This window comes from Rana temporaria, chromosome 1 (genome assembly GCF_905171775.1).
Source record: "Rana temporaria chromosome 1, aRanTem1.1, whole genome shotgun sequence".
Taxonomy (NCBI): domain Eukaryota; kingdom Metazoa; phylum Chordata; class Amphibia; order Anura; family Ranidae; genus Rana; species Rana temporaria.
Genome location: NC_053489.1, coordinates 247,079,118 through 247,099,100, shown reverse-complemented (window position 1 = coordinate 247,099,100; position 19,983 = coordinate 247,079,118). Strand labels below are relative to the sequence as shown.

The 19,983-nt window shown below is 42.3% G+C and overlaps 1 protein-coding gene across 2 annotated transcripts in view; it reads right to left on the bottom strand.

Annotated features, from left to right (window-relative positions):
- Positions 1-3,334: 3,334 nt before the first annotated feature.
- RAB2B (RAB2B, member RAS oncogene family) overlaps positions 3,335-19,983 on the bottom strand; it is a 32,868-nt gene continuing 16,219 nt past the window's right edge. For both annotated transcript variants that reach the window (XM_040352893.1, XM_040352902.1), the window contains exons 2-8: positions 18,599-18,670; positions 13,056-13,123; positions 9,354-9,436; positions 5,924-6,016; positions 3,926-4,037; positions 3,767-3,835; positions 3,335-3,677 (exon numbers count right to left, since the gene is read on the bottom strand). In XM_040352893.1, the coding sequence (XP_040208827.1) occupies positions 3,573-3,677; positions 3,767-3,835; positions 3,926-4,037; positions 5,924-6,016; positions 9,354-9,436; positions 13,056-13,123; positions 18,599-18,670 (602 nt within the window). In that variant the 3' untranslated portion in view covers positions 3,335-3,572. The remainder of the gene's footprint in view (positions 3,678-3,766; positions 3,836-3,925; positions 4,038-5,923; positions 6,017-9,353; positions 9,437-13,055; positions 13,124-18,598; positions 18,671-19,983) is intronic.

Below are 19,983 nucleotides of genomic sequence, written 5' to 3'. Positions count from 1 at the left end.
GGTCACCAAAGTCCGGGAGATCAGGCGCAAAAAGGTGACTCGAGTATAAGCCGAGGGGGGCATTTTCAGCACAAAAAAAAATGTGCTGAAAAACTCGGCTTATACTTGAGAATATACGAAATATGCACTTTACAAAGAAATTATCATGTAATGGCCTTCACTATCTTCACTGGTGGAAAACCTAAGTTTAACTTCTTTTCCCAAGGATCCTTCATTGTGGTTCACGAGACATGGCTCTGCTCACTTTCAGCAAACACAATACTGGTGAGATTAAAAAGTTCTTGGAGTCAGTGCCTCAGTAGTTTAGAAGAGGACTTGGATTGGAGCTCCTGTCCTGCAAGATTCTTGAAAAGCAGCTCCAAGGTAACTCAGGTTTTTCCTGAATCATCCTCCATATAAGGATACATAAGAGAGTTAACAAAAGGTTACCTAGGGTGGTACTACCACTTGTAGCCCCTTCCTTCCAAACACCTGAACTTGAGTAGCGAGGAGGCCGATTCAAAAGTGACTCATAACAGCATTTAGGTGTGACCATGCAGCCGACCTGCACATCTGTACAGATGCACCATCCTTTTCTGCCCAGGAGGTAGCTAGTGCTCTGGTTGAATGCACAGCGATTCATAGAGGGCAAGCCTTACCAGTAGAAGTGTAGGTCAATGCAGTCTGTCTAGCTAGGGTGGATTTTGAAGCTCGCTTAAAAGGGCTTGTAAAGGTTAGTTTTTTTATTTTCTAAATAGGTTCCTTTAAGCTAGTGCATTGTTGATTCACTTACCTTTTCCTTCGATTTCCCTTCTAAATGTTTTTTCTTTGTCTGAATTTCTAACTTCCTGTTCCTCCTCAGTAAGCTGTTCTGGCGGACTAACCCCCAGCCAGAACGGCTCGGATGATGGGGGCAAGCTTACCGAGGAGAAACAGGAAGTGAGAAATTCAGACAAAGAAAAAAAACATTTAGAAGGGAAATGGAAGGAAAAAGGTAAATGAACCAACAATGCACTAGCTTATAAAAAAACGATTTAGAAAATAAAAAAACAAACCGTTACAACCCATTTAAGCCTGTATCACACGGGCTTTAGCTTGTATCAGAGCAGTGTGAAGACAAACCTTGTGTGAATTTTTAAGCAAGCTTTTGCAACAGCTTTATTTAAGCTTTTAAAGCGTCCTGCTCCGGTTTGGAAATATTTTACACAGATCTTAATAGGAGAGTGCTGATTGTCATGTTAAAAGGGGTTGTAAACCCTCAGGCCGGGTTCACACTGATGCGAAATGATTGCGCATTCAATTTGCATAGCAGGGGGAATGTGACTGGCTCTCTATGGAGCCGGTTCACATATCTCCGCAGCGGGTCCGATGCAGTGTGCCGGAAAGTCGCATGCTTTTTTGGTGCGTTTCAGGTTCTATTTCAGCACAAAATTCTGGCTGAAATCGGACCTGAACCGGTGAACCAGCACGCACCGGACCCCTGCTAAGCGCCACATGTGGGGACGGTGTGAATGCATTAAGGTGAAAATGCCTGATGGATTATGCATGCTCCAAACGCATGCTCCTTCCCGCCCTCTCTCCAACCTGAGATTAGGTACACCGCTGTCTGTGAGCCATCCTGAGTGTCTGGAACCACCGGCATACCTGGACTCATCAGCTGACTCTTCACCAGTGAGAAGATCATCTTTACCTCGAGCAGATGAAGCACATTATTAATCCCACATGCGCCAACATCTCATACAACTTGTTACCAATTGTCTTTTATGGAATAAAATGTCCTAATAATTCTGCACTTAAATGGCGCTGCTCTCCTTCTGTCTTAGCACTCCCATTAGGACCGGTGTTCAACATTTACAAACTGAAGTTAAATTATACTTTAAAAGCTTCAACAAAGCTTGCTAAAAGCTCTGCTTTCTGTTCACACTGGTCTTCTACAAGCTGAAGCCTGTGTGAAATGGGCCGTACTCTGCAAGGTGAGGTGATGGCCACTAAAAAAAATAAAATCAATGACTAGTCAAATGGAGGATTGGTAAGCTGTTAAATACTGTAGAAAGATCATAAATTGACCCTAGAAAATGCATGTCACTTCAAGCAAGGTGACAATTTAACCATAGGGGAGCAGAAGGCTTGGGAAATCGGTCTGCACTCTCAGAACCAAAAAGGTAGAACACATCTGTCCTGGAGGACCCACCAGCCTGCTCTAGTGTCTTTGGCTGGTAAAGGGGAGACCTCAAAAACCTGCAGCTGGCCTCTGAGGGATCAGTACACAAGGAGGTCAAACATGCATTTGTTTTTTGGAAGCAGGAAGCACAAGAACTGAAGTGCTGGCTCCTAGGAGCCCTTCTTAAATCTTGTGTTCCCTAAAGTGGATGTAAAACCTCTCATATACCCAGTGAAGTGAACAGCCTCAGATGATACACAGAGATGAAACAAATCTCCCTACATTACGTTTTATATGTATATCTGCTGTCTTACCCTTTAGAAAGTGTACATCATGTTAGAAATCTTGTTTCCGTGTTCAGCAGTGGGTGTGGAGTTTTTGGCTTACATTGTGCGATGAGCTGATTGGAAGAAAGGCACACCCCACTCCACAGAGGCAAAGGAACACGCAGAGCTTTACTGTGAGTAGACAAGCTCTCTGCTCATCCATCTCTAAGCTCCCTGCTCATCCATGTCCAAGCTCCCTCCCCAACACAAGTTTGCAGCTGCCATCTCGTGTGTCAGAACTTGGCAGACGTGACTCTGCTGATAACAGATTAATGGAGCAGCAGAAAGACACACACTCAGAGCTTTGGAGAGAGATAACTAAACACCACCAGATATACGTGCCCAGGTCAGATTTCATGAATGGGGTATACAACCACTTTAAGGTGGGTAAAGACTTCTCTCATGCATAATCCCGCAGGATGATTCTGGGAAAACAAACTAGTAGTGTATACCAACAAGTCACACCTAACCTAATGTGCAGATGGCACCTGACTGCATGCTACAGCGAGAACAGGCAGTTTGTAAATACAAGGCGTTGTGGTTTCATACTCGCATTGCCCTTATTACTACAGATGTGCTGGTTCAGCCAACCTGTGTACAATGCTTTCTATTGAAGCAACTTCAGGTAACTTTTTTTTTTTTTTTAACCATACATGTCCCAGCTACCCATTGTCAGTACATACAGTAGATGAAAATACTAGTCCCTGTAGGCAATCTGGTCTCAAGCAGACAAACTATATACACCTTAAGGATAACAGCCTGTAAATATTAACCATGGCACTTAATCATGGTGATAAATTACCCTTAAAATGTAACACTTCAAATGGAAACACCTGGGAATGTAAACATTTTCTCTTTCTTCAACCAGTTTATAATGTAGTATTTATCAATCACGCAGATTACTTTACTTGCTACAGTCAGCAAGAAAATTCATGTTTGAAGAAGAGATTAACCCCTCATATATGTGCATTGAAATAGCCCGAATAGGGTCGATTTTAAAATATGAAGAGAAGTACAATAGACCAAATAAGGGAAGAGATGCAAGGAAATAGCGAGTCAAGGGCTGAACCTCATTATCCTCAAAATATTATTCTAGCATTTTTTTCTTAACAGCAACCAGAAGACCCTCTCCCTTCTGCCTGGCTTTGTCTTGCTCCTCCAAGAGGCTCTGAAAGTAGCGTCTGCTGTGGTCCAACCTTAATACCATTGGCCTTCAAGAAAAGGAGCAAAAAGAAAATGTTATATTAGTATCATCATCCACATGATACCATCAAAGACATGATCACTTCCTGATCCTTACCTCATTGTTTACATCGAAGAGCCCCTGCTGAATCTTCTTGTAAATTTCTTTGGCAGTGCCAATAAAGGCCTTAAAAACAAAAAAATAAGAGTCATGTGCTTAAGGTCTAGAAATGGGATCGTAAAATGCTCATGTCTGCCATATATGCCTCAATCTTACCTCTTCCACATTTGCTGCAGTTTTGGCAGAGGTTTCCATAAATATCAGGCCGTGTTCTCTTGCAAATGCCTCTCCTTCCTCCCTCGATACATCTCTACGGCCTTCTAGATCACTGAGGAATAATTGGAAAAATCACCAAAGTATGGAATACAGTGTACACATTTCAACAAATGTCTACTGCATTAGGGATAAGGGCTCTACCAAATTCACCAAAATGGCTAGAACTCAACATCCAGCCCATATTGCTGGGGGTCCAGTGTTGGTGAAGGTGCAAGACTGGCTATGCAAGTACAAGAAGGCTTAAAGTGGAGTTCCACCCAAAAATGGAACTTCCACTTTAAAGAAAGGTGACCCCCCTGACATGCCACATTTGGCATGTAATTTTTTTATAGGGGGGAAGCAAGTCACCTCTCCCCAATCATCTGGGACATGTCACAGGTCCCAGATGATTGCTCTGCCAATTACGGTGTGCATGCCCGGCTGTGAAGCCACAGCCGGGCACCCACAGTGACAATGCCGGCGGAGAGGAGGGAAAGACGAGCGGGGCTTCGTTCCCCCGCAACGCTGGACCCTGGAACAGGTAAGTGTCATATTATTAAAAGTCAGCAGCTGCAGTATTTGTAGCTGCCGACTTAATATTTTATTTTAGGCGGAACACAACTTTAAGCAGATATTGCAGGAACCCCCTATATTTTTTTTCCATTGATATTCCTTCCAGGAGAGGAGGCAATCCTGTCACAAGCAGAACCATCATAGGGATAGCAGAGATGAATTACTAATATCGCTTTCTGGCCCCAAGACCAAACTACATCTTTCTCAGGCACAGCACTGAGCAGGGATTGGAGTGTGGCAGGGTAGACACAGAGATAGATGGGCGGGAGGAGACAGAGCAGATCACTACCTCTCTCCTCTTCCGCCAGAGCGGGGGGGTGCGATGGAACGGGACAGTGCTGATAGGAGACTATCAGCTTCTGATAGATAGTCGGCAACCCTGCTCAGGCACAACATCCATGGGTTCCCTGGGGTGGTGCAGCACCCCCTAGAACTGGCCATGGGTGATTAGGGTGTGTCCAGGCACACCTCATGCACACACCTATGGACTGCATATTGCCACCATTGGCCCAGCAAATGACAACGCGGTCTCTCCATTGACCACCATTTTATTAGGACAACTGCCATACAAATCACTACTACACTTTATAGTAGTAATGCAGAGCTGCTTATATGCCAAAGATGTGTCAGAATGTTTTATAAATGTTGGAAAAGGAAAAGGGTTGCTCTAAAGAGAACTAGCCAGGGAAAGGGCAATGGCACACTCTTCAGTTGTTAAGAATTGTGCAGCCTTACCTCAGAGACTGGTGTTTGTACTATTATTCACTCAGTGTCAGGCTGTAAAGGTTGACTTGTCTCCTGCCTGAGCTTAGGACCATTGTACAGTCTGCCCGAGGAGGGTGTATCTATCAGAGACCAAAGCTTTTTGTAAAGCCGACAGCAGTTTTAAATCATATTTTTCTTTAGTGATTTACTAGTGCTGCTTCTGAGCAGGAGCTAGGACCGCCCTACAGCCTAAACTCTCTGTTCTTAAATGGAGAGAATAAAAGAAAATATGCCACAGCAATCTGTGAGAAGCAAGGCTGTATTATAACAATTTAGGATTAAAGAGCCAAAATTATTACAAAGGCCTATTGGTAGCTGGTTCTGCCTAAATGTAGAGATCTCTACACTGGAGGGGCAAAGAGGACTTGGGCACCACCTACCAAATGATTAAAAAAAACAAGCTTTGGGAACACCAACCCTTTAATTATGCATGATACACGGCTGTAATATTTATACTCAAACCTTGCAAGTAGTTATCAAATCATCATGTATATATATATATATATATATATATATATATATATATATATATATATATATATATATATATATATATATATATATATATATATATATATGCCTGAAAACAGAAGAGAAGGCATGATACAATGGAAAGCTCACCTTTTGTTCCCAATTAAAATGATCACCATATTGCTACTAGAGTGTTGTCGCGCATCTTCTAACCATGATGTTAAATGGCTGAATGTTTCCCGTCTGAAAGACAAAACAAACTCTAAAAAGCATATGCTCCCACCTTTTTACACTTGCTTCTCATGACTCCTTAAAAAAAAAAAATCCTTATAAAGAAAAAAAAAAAGAAAAAATATTTCGCATCAGGCAGTTCAAACAGCTTTTATCTCAGCCTGCTTGGAGGCTAAGGTCACCTTTTTTTCTCTAAAATCTAGCTCCCCTATGTACCAATACAGCGTTTCTCAACTCCAGTCCTCAAGGCGCCCCAACAGGTCATGTTTTCAGGCTTTCCATTATTTTTCACAGGGGATTTAATCAGTTTCACTGCCTTAGTAATTACCACAGCCATTTCATCTGAGGGAAATCCTGAAAACATGACCTGTTGGTGCGCCTTGAGGACTGGAGTTGAGAAACACTGTACCAATATACCACTAAATACAAGCTTTCTTTGATTTTGAGAACAAGGCCCTACCTTAGCAATTGCTATATATTCTTAGAAAGGTTCAGAGACTCCTTGGTATACCGAGACAGAGGAACCAGTAAGACACAGGAAGGAGTTTACCAGCTGACCTCATTAGCACACCTTCACCCAATAACTAGGTTTTCACAGCATCCATGATATTTCTCCACACGTGCATTTGCCCGGCTTCACCAGCATCCCTCCAGATGTGCTCAGGATTTATGCTAAAATATCCCTGGGGCCCCGTGCAGCCCATGGAACACCTCCGATGTAGTGCAAGGGCTTGCCTGATTGGATTGATGGTGCGTCCTATTATATCGTTTTGGTAAATCAAAAAACAAGATTTTACAATTAGTTTTTTTAGTGTATGGCCAAATTTATAAACCTAAAATTACCTAGTTGCGCTTTCAGTGTCATCAATTGTTAATGGCACAACAAAACACAGAAGAAAACACACATTTTGCTACATGAAAAAGCAGGTGACAAATGCAATAAAAAACATGCAACTCGCACCATGGCAAAATGTCTCATGAGCAATTTTGCCACATGTAGCGAAGCCCATTGAAATCAAACAGGCTCCCTATGTGTGCCACTGTAAAATGAGCCAAAAACTGTGCACTCCCACTGCTCTAGGTGTGAATACGGTCTGGAAGTGAAATTGTTGCGTTTACACAAAAACAATGAGGCTCCATTCACAAAGTGAATGTGTTTCCAAATGAACGGCAAACTTTGGGGGTGTGTGTCGCAAGTAGAGCAGCCTATTCGAGTGACTAGCCCGGCACATGCGTGATGCGTGAAAACGTTCCAGAATACCAAAAACAAAAAACACAAGCAGGAATATGCGCAACTTGGAGATGGGAACGGGGCCTGACGACTGAGTGTCCGCTCCCTCCTATGTTCTTATATAAAGATAGCCACACACTTTGCAATCTGATTGTACAATAACCGTACAATTTACTTTAGATTTACCAAAACTATAGATAAGAGGACACACCTGAACCATCCATTAAATTTGTATCAAATCAGGCAGACCCTTGTACTACATAGCCGATGGGAAATCTAATAGGAGATTGTATAGGAAGTGGGTGGAAGGTTGTATTGCAATGAATAGACAGAGAAGGCTGGATAGGATTCAGGATTTTGATCATCATACACACTATATTAACATCAAATATTGATTCAACTACATATGACATTTTAAGGCAACGTTTGTTTACCCAGTGCTATGCACAATACATCTCTATAACTAGAGATTTAATCAATATATATTTTACTTGCCTCCCTTTTTCTCATCTGCAGGGTAATGCGAGGCACCCTTTTCTTTCAGGGGATTGCTGGGGGATTTTTAGTGGCGCATTTTTTCGTACATCTCCTCCATAAGTATATTTTAAATTAATTCAGCTCTCCTTTTTGTATTATCTTTTTTTATTTTCGCCATGGAATTTATTCTTTGTAAATTAAAACACACACACACACACACACTATATATAAAATATTTTTTCAAGTATTTACACGAGCACTCAAATTCTCTCTTTACTTCTAGTACATAATGAATGCCATTTAATCATCTCCTGAAGAAGCTCCATCTGTGAAACATGTCAAGAGTATTGGCTCCTTATGTACCCGTTTAGGATTAAGTAGGCTCTCTGAATATGTACTGTACTCATGTTTTTATTATAAATCCTTGTAATAAAATCTTAAATTTTTGTATTTGTTTGTAATGATCATTCATTTGGTCATTTAATTATTTGACACTATTAAAATCCCGAGGCCTGTGACCTCTTGCCCTTCTCTGTCTATTCAATGTTAACTGGGATGTGGTGTCTTAATCACTATATGCTCACTCATACCCCTATAAAAAAGTTGTATTGTAATGAGGGAGGTGTGGTCCAGAGTGGTGGACACACCCTATCACACCCTCTTCTACGATGCAACAAGGAACTGAAAGCTTCTGGGAGATGACCCAACAGGAAGTGAAAGTTGCGCAAGTGATGGAATCTGCAAATCCTTTTAAAAATACAAATAAACTGACAAGATTTGAAACCCTCTGTGGATAAGGTAGGTGAGAAAAGAGCATAGTGGGCTGGCTGGGCCAGAATTGGTATTGGAAAAATTTTATTAATTCTGAATATTGAAATTCTGCCCGAAAAGGTGAAGTTATCCTTTAAAGCCATCATATGATACAAGGTGCTTCCAGATATAACAGTTAAGTGCAAACATTGTCCGGAAACAGAGAGGGGGGGACATCATCAACCCTATGCAAATACTGACACCATCAGGCACAGTGCTAATAAAGGGGCTGCTGGGCAACGAAATTATGTTGGAGCATGGGACCAATTGGTAAATCACAGTTACAAAATTCAAATTCCAGTCACAGATGAACTAGTTACTTTCATTTTTATCACTACAAGAATACCATATTGTTAAGAGCCAATTCACACTGGTTGGGTCCATTGTAGTATGATATAAAGCACATTTACATGCCATTTGAATGGGAAGCCCAAAGCACAACAAACATTTGTATGTGCTGCATTTTTCAAAACGCAACGCACAAAAGTGTGTTTACTGCAGGTTGCACTGGAAGTGCATTGGGGCACTATTCAAAAATGAATGGCACCCAAACACACATTGTGCACTACTACTACACTGCAGTGGTGTGAATAGGCCCCAAAGACTAATGGAAACTATGGAGTACACATACAGGGGGAGAATTTACTAAAATTGGAGCACCCAATCTGCATCCAACTTCAGCTTGTTCAATTAAGCTTTGATAATTCAATGCAGAGCTAGCGGCACCAGATTTTGCACTCTCTAGTTTTAGTAAATGTCCCCTACAGACAATGATCCAGAACAGAGAACTGTGCCAGTGTTACAAATGTCGCTGCGGTCATTTTCTCTTACCTAGTAATATCATAAACAAGGAGTGCTCCTGCAGCACCTCTGTAATATGACCTGGTTATAGAGCGGAAACTCTCCTGTCCAGCCTGGGTATGAAAAAATAAATAAGAAAGATGGAATATAGAACATTAACCAACCACAAGGTATAGATGAAATGGCATCTGCAGCATATTACAATAAAACTAATAAAAAGCATCAGATAACTAGCAAATCCAAATGTTACGGCCTCTTCTATGAAAAGAAGAATATGCAAGCCATTCTGAACACTGCAAGATCCGGGGCTGTCATTCTGATCCTGGTTGCACTACCTGGAAAACTGCTGACCTTCAACACCTTCTTGTGCAGGTATGCAGAGACAGCATACAAGAAGATGCCATGGCACTGCCTTGGTAATCTTCCTGTAATGTTGGATCCAAAATTACAAAAAAAAAAAAAAATGGACCTTTACAACCTGTGAAGCTCTCATTTACTAAAATTGGATTTCACATGTCATGCGACTTGGGGTCTCCCAAGTCTGATCCCAAGTCGCAGCAGTGTGACCCAAGCTTTACACTGCACCAGAGTAAGAGTGTTCCGTGAATGAATGCACACAGAAATATTGCAAAAATGAAAACATCCTTAGGCCCCTGTCGCAGGTCCACCTGAACGGACACTCTTTGCACCTCTATGGAGTGACATGTCCGCTGACATCCGACCCGCTAAAGTGTGACAGATGGAAACCCTATTTCCCCCCCCCCCATCAGTCTGGCGGATCGGAGCAGATGAAAACGGACTCTATGGTCCGACTTCATCCGATCCCCCATAGAGGAGAGCGGCGCTCTGACAGGTCGGTCCTGGCACAGTGTGCAGAGACAGACCTGTCATCTGCCTGCTCAGCGGGGATCAACAGAGCGATCCCTGCTGAGCAAAGCGGAGCCCGTACATGGACACGTCCATGTGAAAGGGCCCTTAGTTTCTTTCATTCACACAACAATCTTCTAGTGAAAAGCTACAAATTTATTTACATTCCTGAGCCCAGGGCATAACATTTTTACACCGATACATTGTATACTTTTAACTTCTTGGCCAGTGCAAAGTTACACCTCATTGTTATTTTGCCCATTACTAAAATATTGACTGCCTTTACCAGGGCCGATCCTAGGGTCACAGGCGCCTGGGTGCAGAAATATTTCTGGCGCCCCCCCCAATTGGGCGTGATCATTTTATTAACTCCTCCCCTTTACCATTTTTTCTATGGCAATGACTCAACCACAGAGCTGCTCCCCCACGAAGTCTTCATTAACCTGGGATCCTTACATGATCTTTTAACAATAAACAAAATATAGGAAGAGAGGCAGAGTACTTTATTGGAACCTGGAGGGGGGCCTCTCTGATGGACACAGAGAGGGCTTCTGTTAGAGAGTCTGTTAAAAAGAGCTCCCAGACATACTACAGACATGATACAGGAGATGGTCAGAGACTGCAGACATAGTACAGGAGACGGTCCATTAGACCCCTTTCACACTGGAGGAATTTTTCAGGTGCTTTAGCGTTAAAAAAAATAGCACCTGAAAATCCCAGTGTGAGAGCCCGAATGCTTTCACACTGCGGCGGTGCGTTGGCAGAACGTCCAAAAAATTCCTGCAAGTAGCTTCTTTGAGGCGCTTTAGGAGCTGCCATATGCTCACAGATCAGTTCTGGACAGACACACACCTATCCTCAGAACACTAGTTCTGGATGGATACAAACAAGAAGAGAAGAAAGGAGGGGAGAATTCTGGCACTTCCGCGCCCCACCTCTGCAGGCGCTTGGGTGCAAAGCACCCTGTGCACCCTGCCTATTGATCGGCCCTGGCCTTTACCATGAGATAATGAACGTGTGTTTTTTTGGGAATGGAGTTGAATGATTTGTCAATTTTTCTTGCAGTATTTACATCACATTTTAAAGTGGTTCTAAAGGCTGAAGTTTTTATTTTACCTTAATACATTCTCTGCAGCTCTCCCCCAAACTTACCAGAGCACGATCTTGATCTAGTGGTGTGCACAAGAGCAGAGGCTCTCTCCCTACACATTGGCTCAGAGAAAGCAAAGCGAACCATTGGCTCCCGCTGCTGTAAACCGCAGCCAGTGGCGGAAATAGTGGGGCTAAGCCGCACTAGGTGTGGCTCTTGACACACACACACAGCCAGCTCTGGGGTGAGCCTGCACAAGTGCCCCCCATAGCAAGCAGCTTGCTACAGTGGGCACTCGGGGAGGAGGAGCCAGGAGTGCTGGCGGTGGACTTGACATAAGGAGGAACAAGGCTGCTCCGTTTTTATTTTTATATGTTCACAACAACTTTAAGGCCACATGCACATGGCTTAGGAAAATAAAGAAAATAAGAAAATTAAGAAAATAAAGCTAGAATTTGGCAGGAAAAAAAACCCACCTCTAATGTTACAATATGTATGCATATCTATGTGCGTTTATGCACATATTTGTCTGTGTGTTTGAGCGCAACTTCATTATTCTGGCTATTGGAATACATTTATGTGTTTAAGTGTGTGCATTTTTTCCTGCTCAAAAGATTCTCTCAGAATGCATGTTTGGAGGGGTTCCCCCCCCCCCGTCTGTGAGACCCGGTTCACACGGGGGCGACTCGTCAGGCGACGCAGCCACCTGACAAGTCGCTTCCCATTCTAGTGAATAGAACCGTTCTAATAGGAGCGACGCAAGTCGCTCCAACTTAGAAAAAGGTTCTTGTACTACTTCGGGGGCGACTCGCATTGACTTCTATACAGAAGTCATTTTGCAAGTCGCCTTAGATGTCGTCTTCATGTCGCCTGGCCGAGTCGCCCTCGAAGACGTGCCGCCCCTGTGTGAACTGGCTCTAAAGCACTCCTCTTCAAATACTTCTGTAAACATCCGTGTGCATGGCCAAGGAGGTGTTTTTTAAAAAAAAAAAAAAAAAAAAGCGATTGCCTGCATACTTTATTCTCTCAACCAACACTGACTATTTATAATCCTCATGCGGTTAGCATTAGTAAATGGATAGGAAAATATATCATATTTACAGGCCAGAAATGCTAGTGGGGTGTTTTTTAATGCGATTTCTCAGCACACTAAAGCATGGAGACATGGATGGATGGATGAGTTTAATTTATTTTTAATATTCAAAGCAAAACAGAGTTTTTGGTTTGTGATGCTCAGATACAGTGTAGATCTGCTTTAAGCTCCATTTGCATGAGGCCTTAGTAAATCTACGCTACCTCAATTCAATTTTTTACTTTGACGAATAGACTCATTATTGCATGCTCTATTTAAAAAAAAAAAAAAAAAAAAAAAAAAAAATAAGCATCTAATTCTGCTGTGTGCTTACAGCACATTGCCTTTGCTGGACTTGAACAACAAGGTATCAATTGTCTTTTTGCCAAGCTAAAGAACAAGACAGCTCTGCATTTCTGACCGGATTAACAGGGAGACCATTCAAGAGGAAGTTTTAATCAGACAAGGTGTTGTAAACCAAGCTTTGTAGCTATGCAGTCTCTTTAGCTAACCCAAAGTGCTTTGGTAAGCCAGTCATGTATTATACATTATGGTAGGTTAACCTTACCTTTACACTGAAGGCAAGTAATGTGCCCTGTGCTTATGTATTTTAGGTAAATACATTTTCTCATTTATTCTTGAAATAAAGCATATGATCTTTTGAGACCTATGTTGTGCATGAATCAAAAAAAAAAAATCTTACCGTGTCCCATATCTGCAGCTTTATAGGTTTCCCGTCTATATTTATCATTCTTGCACCAAACTCAACCCCTGAAAATAAAAAAAATAAAAAATTCACAAGTTGAAAAGGTTTGGTTTAATTTCTCTTTAGGTCTCACTGATGTAATGCGCATGACTGCAAAAAACGTCTATCCGCTTTCTTTTTACCCTATAAAAAAATTTGGCTGCTCCAGAGATGTGTGGTGAGGTGATGAAGTTGGAATTTTACAGGGTCCATAAGGGACGATCAGAATGGAAGAAAAAAAAAAAAAATTAAAGGCAGACATAACCCTAAAATAATAATAATAATAAAAAAAAAAAAAAAAAAGAAGAAGAAGTGTATAGGAATATAATAAAACGTAACTCACTATGTAGCTTGTGAATACCCAACAATCGCACCTATATGGAGGTTGTTGGAGATCCTAAACCATGAGCATTAAATAAAAGATCTGGCCCTCCTCTGCAGATACAGCAGCCTCCGAGGTTTGGGAGTAGGTCTGTTGGAATCTGTGACCACTCAATCAAAAAACGTTTGAGGTCAGGTATTGAAATTTATCCCAAGGTGTCCAAGAGGTCAGTGGCAGTTAGTTCCCCGCAAGCTGTATTGGCAGAGCGACATATGCTCCCATCAAGCCTTTCCCTTTCCTATGCTGCAGTTCTACATTCATTCACACCATCCCTTTGGCGCCCTCTGCTGGCCTTCTTTAAATTGGCAAGAAAATTCTATCCCCAGCCTATAAACACATTAGTTTGAATATGTACTGCAATATTTCACTGCCACATAAGTAGGGGGGCATCTGCTAAGCTGTCAAAAAAAAAACACATATTAAAAAAAGGCTTTTCATATGTTTTTTCTTGATATTTATTATTTGTAATACAGTGGAAAATTATTATTTGATCCCTTGCAGATTTTGTAAGTTTGCCCACTTACAACGATATGAAGGTCAAGGTTATCATTTTTATCAGAGGTGCATTTTAAAATGATAGAGACGCCTAATAGATAGAGACACCTAATGGGACAATACCTGAGGATGGTCACTTGCCTGGGTAGGAGAAAAATGCAAGAGGTATTTCCAATGAGGCTCCACAGACTATATTGTAACAGGCGCCCATATCACCCCTGCAACACTTATCCCAACTGTTCATACTTCATAGAGCATACAGGACCCCACTTAAATTGTTCAACTTGGGTCGGCGTGAGATGTTCTAGGTCCCCTGCCGAATTGTTCCATGTTGTGGAAATGCTCCAAATTGTTCAGGAACTGGCAAAGCCTGGTAGAGACCATTAGTGCTTATCAAACCCTCATAGATTTACATCCTAAGATATGCCTTTTGGGCTATCTAGACGAAGAGATGTTCTCACCCAATATTAGAACATCAGTCAATAGACTATTATTTATAGCGCATAAAACAATTGCCTTAAAGTGTCTGTCTCTTGGGCCTCCTACACAGGAGGCATGGCGGCACCAGGTAAATGATGCCCTTCTGAAAATACAACTGTATCGGAATAGGGGCACATCCAAAAAATTCCATAAAGTGTGGGAGCCATGGTTGACAGTATCTGGCCTGGCCACCTTCTCACTGGTTTCCTATAGATTGCTACAGTGCGGATTGTTCTCGTAGGGGGTGAAATATAGTTCCTGTATGCATATTAGGGTATATTCTTAGCTTGTAGATGATGTCTACAACAGGTACTAGACGTGCTCATTGACTTCCTGATGCTGTAAGGTGGATTACTGTTTTAATGTTAAAGTTAAAAGTAAGGTTTTCGATACACTCGAGTTATACTGGAGTTTTCACCAGCATTACCAGCAGCTTTAGTCTACTGTGGAACCCTTAGTAATGATACTCATTGGATTTATTTATCTGCCAAGTTGTGCAAGTAGCAACTGTTACATGGAGTGTTTTATATTAAACAAAAAAGGAAAAAAAAAGTTAAATTACTGGAGGAAAAAAAAAAAAAAAAAAAAACAATTCAGATGACTAAAACAAACGGACTTTTAGTCTAAAACTAAAGTGAAGTTTGACGTTAAAATGAACTTTGGATCCTACAGTTTGAAGAGTATGGCAGGACACCCTTCTGATCAGATAAAAGGTCCAAGTCTGTAAGACCTTAAAGCATACATCATGTCTGACCTCTACCCAAAAAAGTTTTGGCTGGATACACTTTAATGTTTATTTTTATGTCCAGCTGCTGTTAGAATTTGCCATAAATCACTAAACCCTGTTGAAGCTATAGGTTATTAGAGCTGCAAAAAAAAAAAAAAAAAAAAGAACAGGTTAAGAACTGTATATATGGCTGCTGTAATTCAGGTTAAAAGGGGTTGGGGGAACTGTATATATTGATGATGTCATGTTTGATGTTCGCCATACATAGACACAAAGTTCACAGGTCAAAGTGGCTTTGCTGCTGCCTGGATTCTTTAACACCTTTTCAGAAGTGCTTACAAACAACTGAACAAAAGGAGCACTGCATGTCCCTGTGCTACAAACTTCATACATACAGAAAAAAAAACACAATAAAATCACAGCTTAGACTGCAATGCGATATCCTTGGATCACCGCAAGCCTGCAAAAATATATCAAACTCATTTATAATTAACAATGTGGATGGCACAATCTAAATACAAATCAATGTCAAGTTTGAAGATTACCCTTTGATAACCAAACATGTGGTTTAAACTTTGCAGTCTCCCCTTAAATGAATATAAAAAAAAAAATAAAAAAAAAACATATGATTTGTGCAGTTTACATTCATTTTGAAGCGTAGACCAAAATCTAATCCTCAGATCCTGCCCACAGGGCTCACTCTTTGGGCACATTGTATACTGTACACAGGAGCACAAGGACATCTGGCTAACCAGTTTCACAGATCTATTTAGCCATCATTTGGAGAGATTGTTGTATTTTAGTGCAATTTGTATCTGCCCGTGTTGGGTCAGCCAGCTGGAGTGGAGTCTCCCTCTAGTGGAGGCCAAAGGTAGTGTGGGCTGTGAAATTACCACAGCCAGTCTTGCTTGCTCAGTATAAGTTCCCCCTTATACCCCCAATCACGGAACCACGACTCGGTTAGCTAGTCGCCGTGGGAGTGCGTAACCGTGACAGATTGGTCAGAGTTGATGGATGGAGCCAAATACAGGGCAATCTTAGAAGAAAACCTGCAAAAGACTTGAGACTGGGGCGGGGAGCAGATGAACAACCCTAAACATACAGCCAGAGCTACAATGGAATGGTTTCGATGAAAGCATATTCATGTGTTAGAATGCCCCAGTCAAAGTCCAGCCCTAAATCCAATTTGGAATCTGTGGCAAGACTTTAAAATTGCTGAAAACAGACGTTCTCCATCCAATCTGACATAGCTTGAGCTATTTTGCAATGAAGAATGAGCAAAAATATCACACTTTAGATGTGCAAAGCTGGTAGAGACATCCCCCAAAAAGACCTGCAGCTGTAATTGCAGTGAAAGGCGGTTCTACAAAGTATTGACTCAGGGGGGCTGAATACAAATGCATGCCACACTTTTCACATATTTGTAAAAAAAAAAAAAAAAAATTAAAAACAATTTATCATTTGCCTTCCACTTCACAATTATGTGTCACTTTGTGTTGATCCATCACATAAAATACATTTAAGTTTTTGGTTGTAACATGATAAAATTTCAAGGGGTATGAATACTTTAAGGCTCTGTAGACAGACACTGTATGATAGAGATATATCACACACACACACACACACACACAATATCTATATATATAGACACACACACACACACACACACACACACACACACACACACACGCACACAGGAGGTGTTCAAGTCAAACTGGGACTTTTAATTTTATAGGTGTATAAAAGCATGCTAGCATGGCAGTACTACAAATAGTGAGGGTTATTTACTAAAGACAAATCCACTGTGCACTAGGAAGTGCAGTCACTGTAGATCTGAGGGGGACATACAAAGACAATAAAAAAATAAAATGTTTGCTTGCACATGATTGGATGATAGAAATCCTTGTTACATCTACAGCGACTGCACTTCCAGTGCACTTGGAAGTGCAGTCGCTGTAGATGTGACAGGACAGTGAAGGACACTGAAGACAGTGGTAGTAAGTGGTAAGTGGCAAGTGTGTCCTATTACCGATAGGCAGCATAGATGTCGCAGTCCAGAGACCATTAAGATGGCAGACAACAGTGTTAGTGAAGTGGAAGCACGCGGACTCACCACCGCAAAAACAAAAATTTCAAACAATTGCATCTGCAGGTAAAACAATGGCAAGTGTTTTCTGGGACAAACGCAGCGTTATTCATATGGATTTTCTACCCTGTGGTGCCATTATCAACAGTGAATATTGAGGAAGTGTTCTGAGTAATGTGCATATGCGTCTGTGGGAAAACCCGCCTGGTTTGATGACCAAGGGAGCCCTGTTTTTCCAAGACAACGCACATTACAAAAAACTGGGCTGGGAGGTATTGCCACATCCTCCTTACAGCCCGGACCTCACTTTTAGCACCGATGACAAAGTGAAGCAGGCTGTCCTAGGATAGTTCAGGCATACTGACAAATCGTTCTATGCCAAACCTTTCCAGGTATTAAACCCTGGGACAAGCGTATATACCGGGTTTCCCCGAAAATAAGACCTAGCGCTGTTTTCCAGGAGGGCTGCAATATAAGCCCTTCCCCCGAAAATAAGCCCTAATTCGAGGCGATTGTGTGATTTTTGAGGAAACACGGTAAAATCCTGTTACGGTGGTGTGCAGTGTGTCTTCAGCGGTGTCAGGTGCCCTTTAATGCAGAGCGGCGCTCAGCTGATCTCCCCTTCTCCTGCCTTTCTGCGTGGGATCTTGGGCCCCCCTCCCTTCACAGAGCTTTGGCGGGTAATTGAAAGCACTGTACAGTGTGGAGCCTCTGGAATCAACGTGTGCGGTATGCAGCAAGGATACTCTGGTCTCCACAAGGCATTTACAGTTTTTTTTCCCCTCACATGCTGGTGTGCCCTCTTCCCTGCTTCGAGCTTTGCAGAGGGAGAGGGGCTGGGGTCCCTCGTTGGGGGCTGGGAGAGGTGGAGGAAGGCTGAGGTGTTTAGCACTGTTGGATTGCAGGGGCACACACATTCTGCATTGTGTGCTACTGCTGTAAAAAGAAAGAATTTGGGCATTTTAAGTTTGTTCAAACTGTGGATTCCTGACAGACAGGGAGAGAGCGAATATATTAAGAACTACCCCGGAAATAAGCCCTACTGGGTCTTTTGTTGCCAAAATTACTATAAGACCCGGGCTTATCTTCGGGGAAACGCGGTACGTTGAAAAATAAATGCGGTTTCCACTCCTTGAAATTTGTTCCTTTATCATATAAGCTCAAAAGTACCGGTTTGACTTGAACAGCGTTCGAGTGAGTAAAATACTATACATAGCTGCAGTACATTGCAAGAACATTTTAAAGATTATTACGGGACATACAACATATAGATAAGAAAACAAAAGCAAAAATGTAATATAGACTACAAAAAATCTCTTGAAAGCATTTACCTATAGTGAGGTCGTGAACAGGCTGAAACCGCTTATCTGTAAACTGAAGCAGAAGACATGACTTCCCAACCCCTACAAAGATAAAAACACAGAAAGAGACATCACTAATGAACAGAATATACAAAATTCACAAACATGCGGCTTTATAATACAAAACGGTTTATTAGTCAGTATGTACAAAGCAAGTTTCAAGTGTGCCCTTAGAACCATGCAAATGGACCTGTTTGACCACTTCAATACAGGGCACCCTCCCCCCCCCCCCTTTCTGCCAGGGCCACCGATAGGAGCGCAGCTGATTGGCTCTCCTCTACATGTGCCTGTCAGACGCGATGAAAGAAAAGCCAATACACAGCTTTTCCTGTTTACACTGTGATCAGCTATAATTGGACATAGCTGAACACGTGGTAAAGAGCCTCCGTCAGAGGCTCTTTACCTAGATCGGAGTTTCGGTGTGTTACACTACCGATCGGCACGATGCACGCCCCCACAGGCGCGCACAGGCTTGTTATCCTGCTGGATGTCATATGACGCCCCGTCAGGATAACTGAACCACTTCCTGGCCGTGGTTCTGCTATGTGAACGAGACCCATAGGAAAATATGTTAAAGCGGAGCTCCAGTCATTTTCGTGTTTATATAACACACACTCATCTGTCCTAGGACCCAGCGATATGGCTGCCCAAACCCTTGATTCTCTCCCTCTCCTTGGCGCCAGCATTACAACTGTGTGCACCTGGCTGTGAAGCCGCAAGCGGTCATAGCCGGGTGCCCACAGTTGCAATGCCGAAGCATGCATGAGTTGCACTGCGCCTCCTGAATGATCAGGCAATCTTCTGGGATAGGTGACATGTTCCAGAAAATTGCAGGGAGGGGGAGAGGAGGACTTCCTGGGCGATCCAAGTGGAAGTGGGAGGAGGAGAGCTTAAATAAGAACTTCCCCTTTTGGGTGGAGCTCCACTTTAAAGAGGAAGAAAACCCGGATGGGTTTTACTTCCTCTTCATTTCCCTGCAAAGGTAAAGCATAATGGGCTACTATGCATCATTGCCCATTATCTTTTACTTACCTGAAACCGAAGCCTGCAATGTTACCACTGTCCTCTCTGGCACGAAGTGTCCATCTTCACCCCCATTCCTTCCGGTGCCACAAACTTCTGGCTTTGTGACTGGCCGGAGTCGCGTGACGTCACTCCCGCACAGGAGCCGCCAGTCACGGCACGATCGTGTCCTTTCTAAAGTGCGCATGCGCCGACTAGATCAGTACACTCGTACATTGTAAATATCTCCTAAACCAATATCTACAGATATTTCCAGTAAAAGTGGTTGTACTGAGTTTACAACCACTTTAACCACCTACCACCCAGGCCAATTCTGGTGTTTCTTTCCTGCA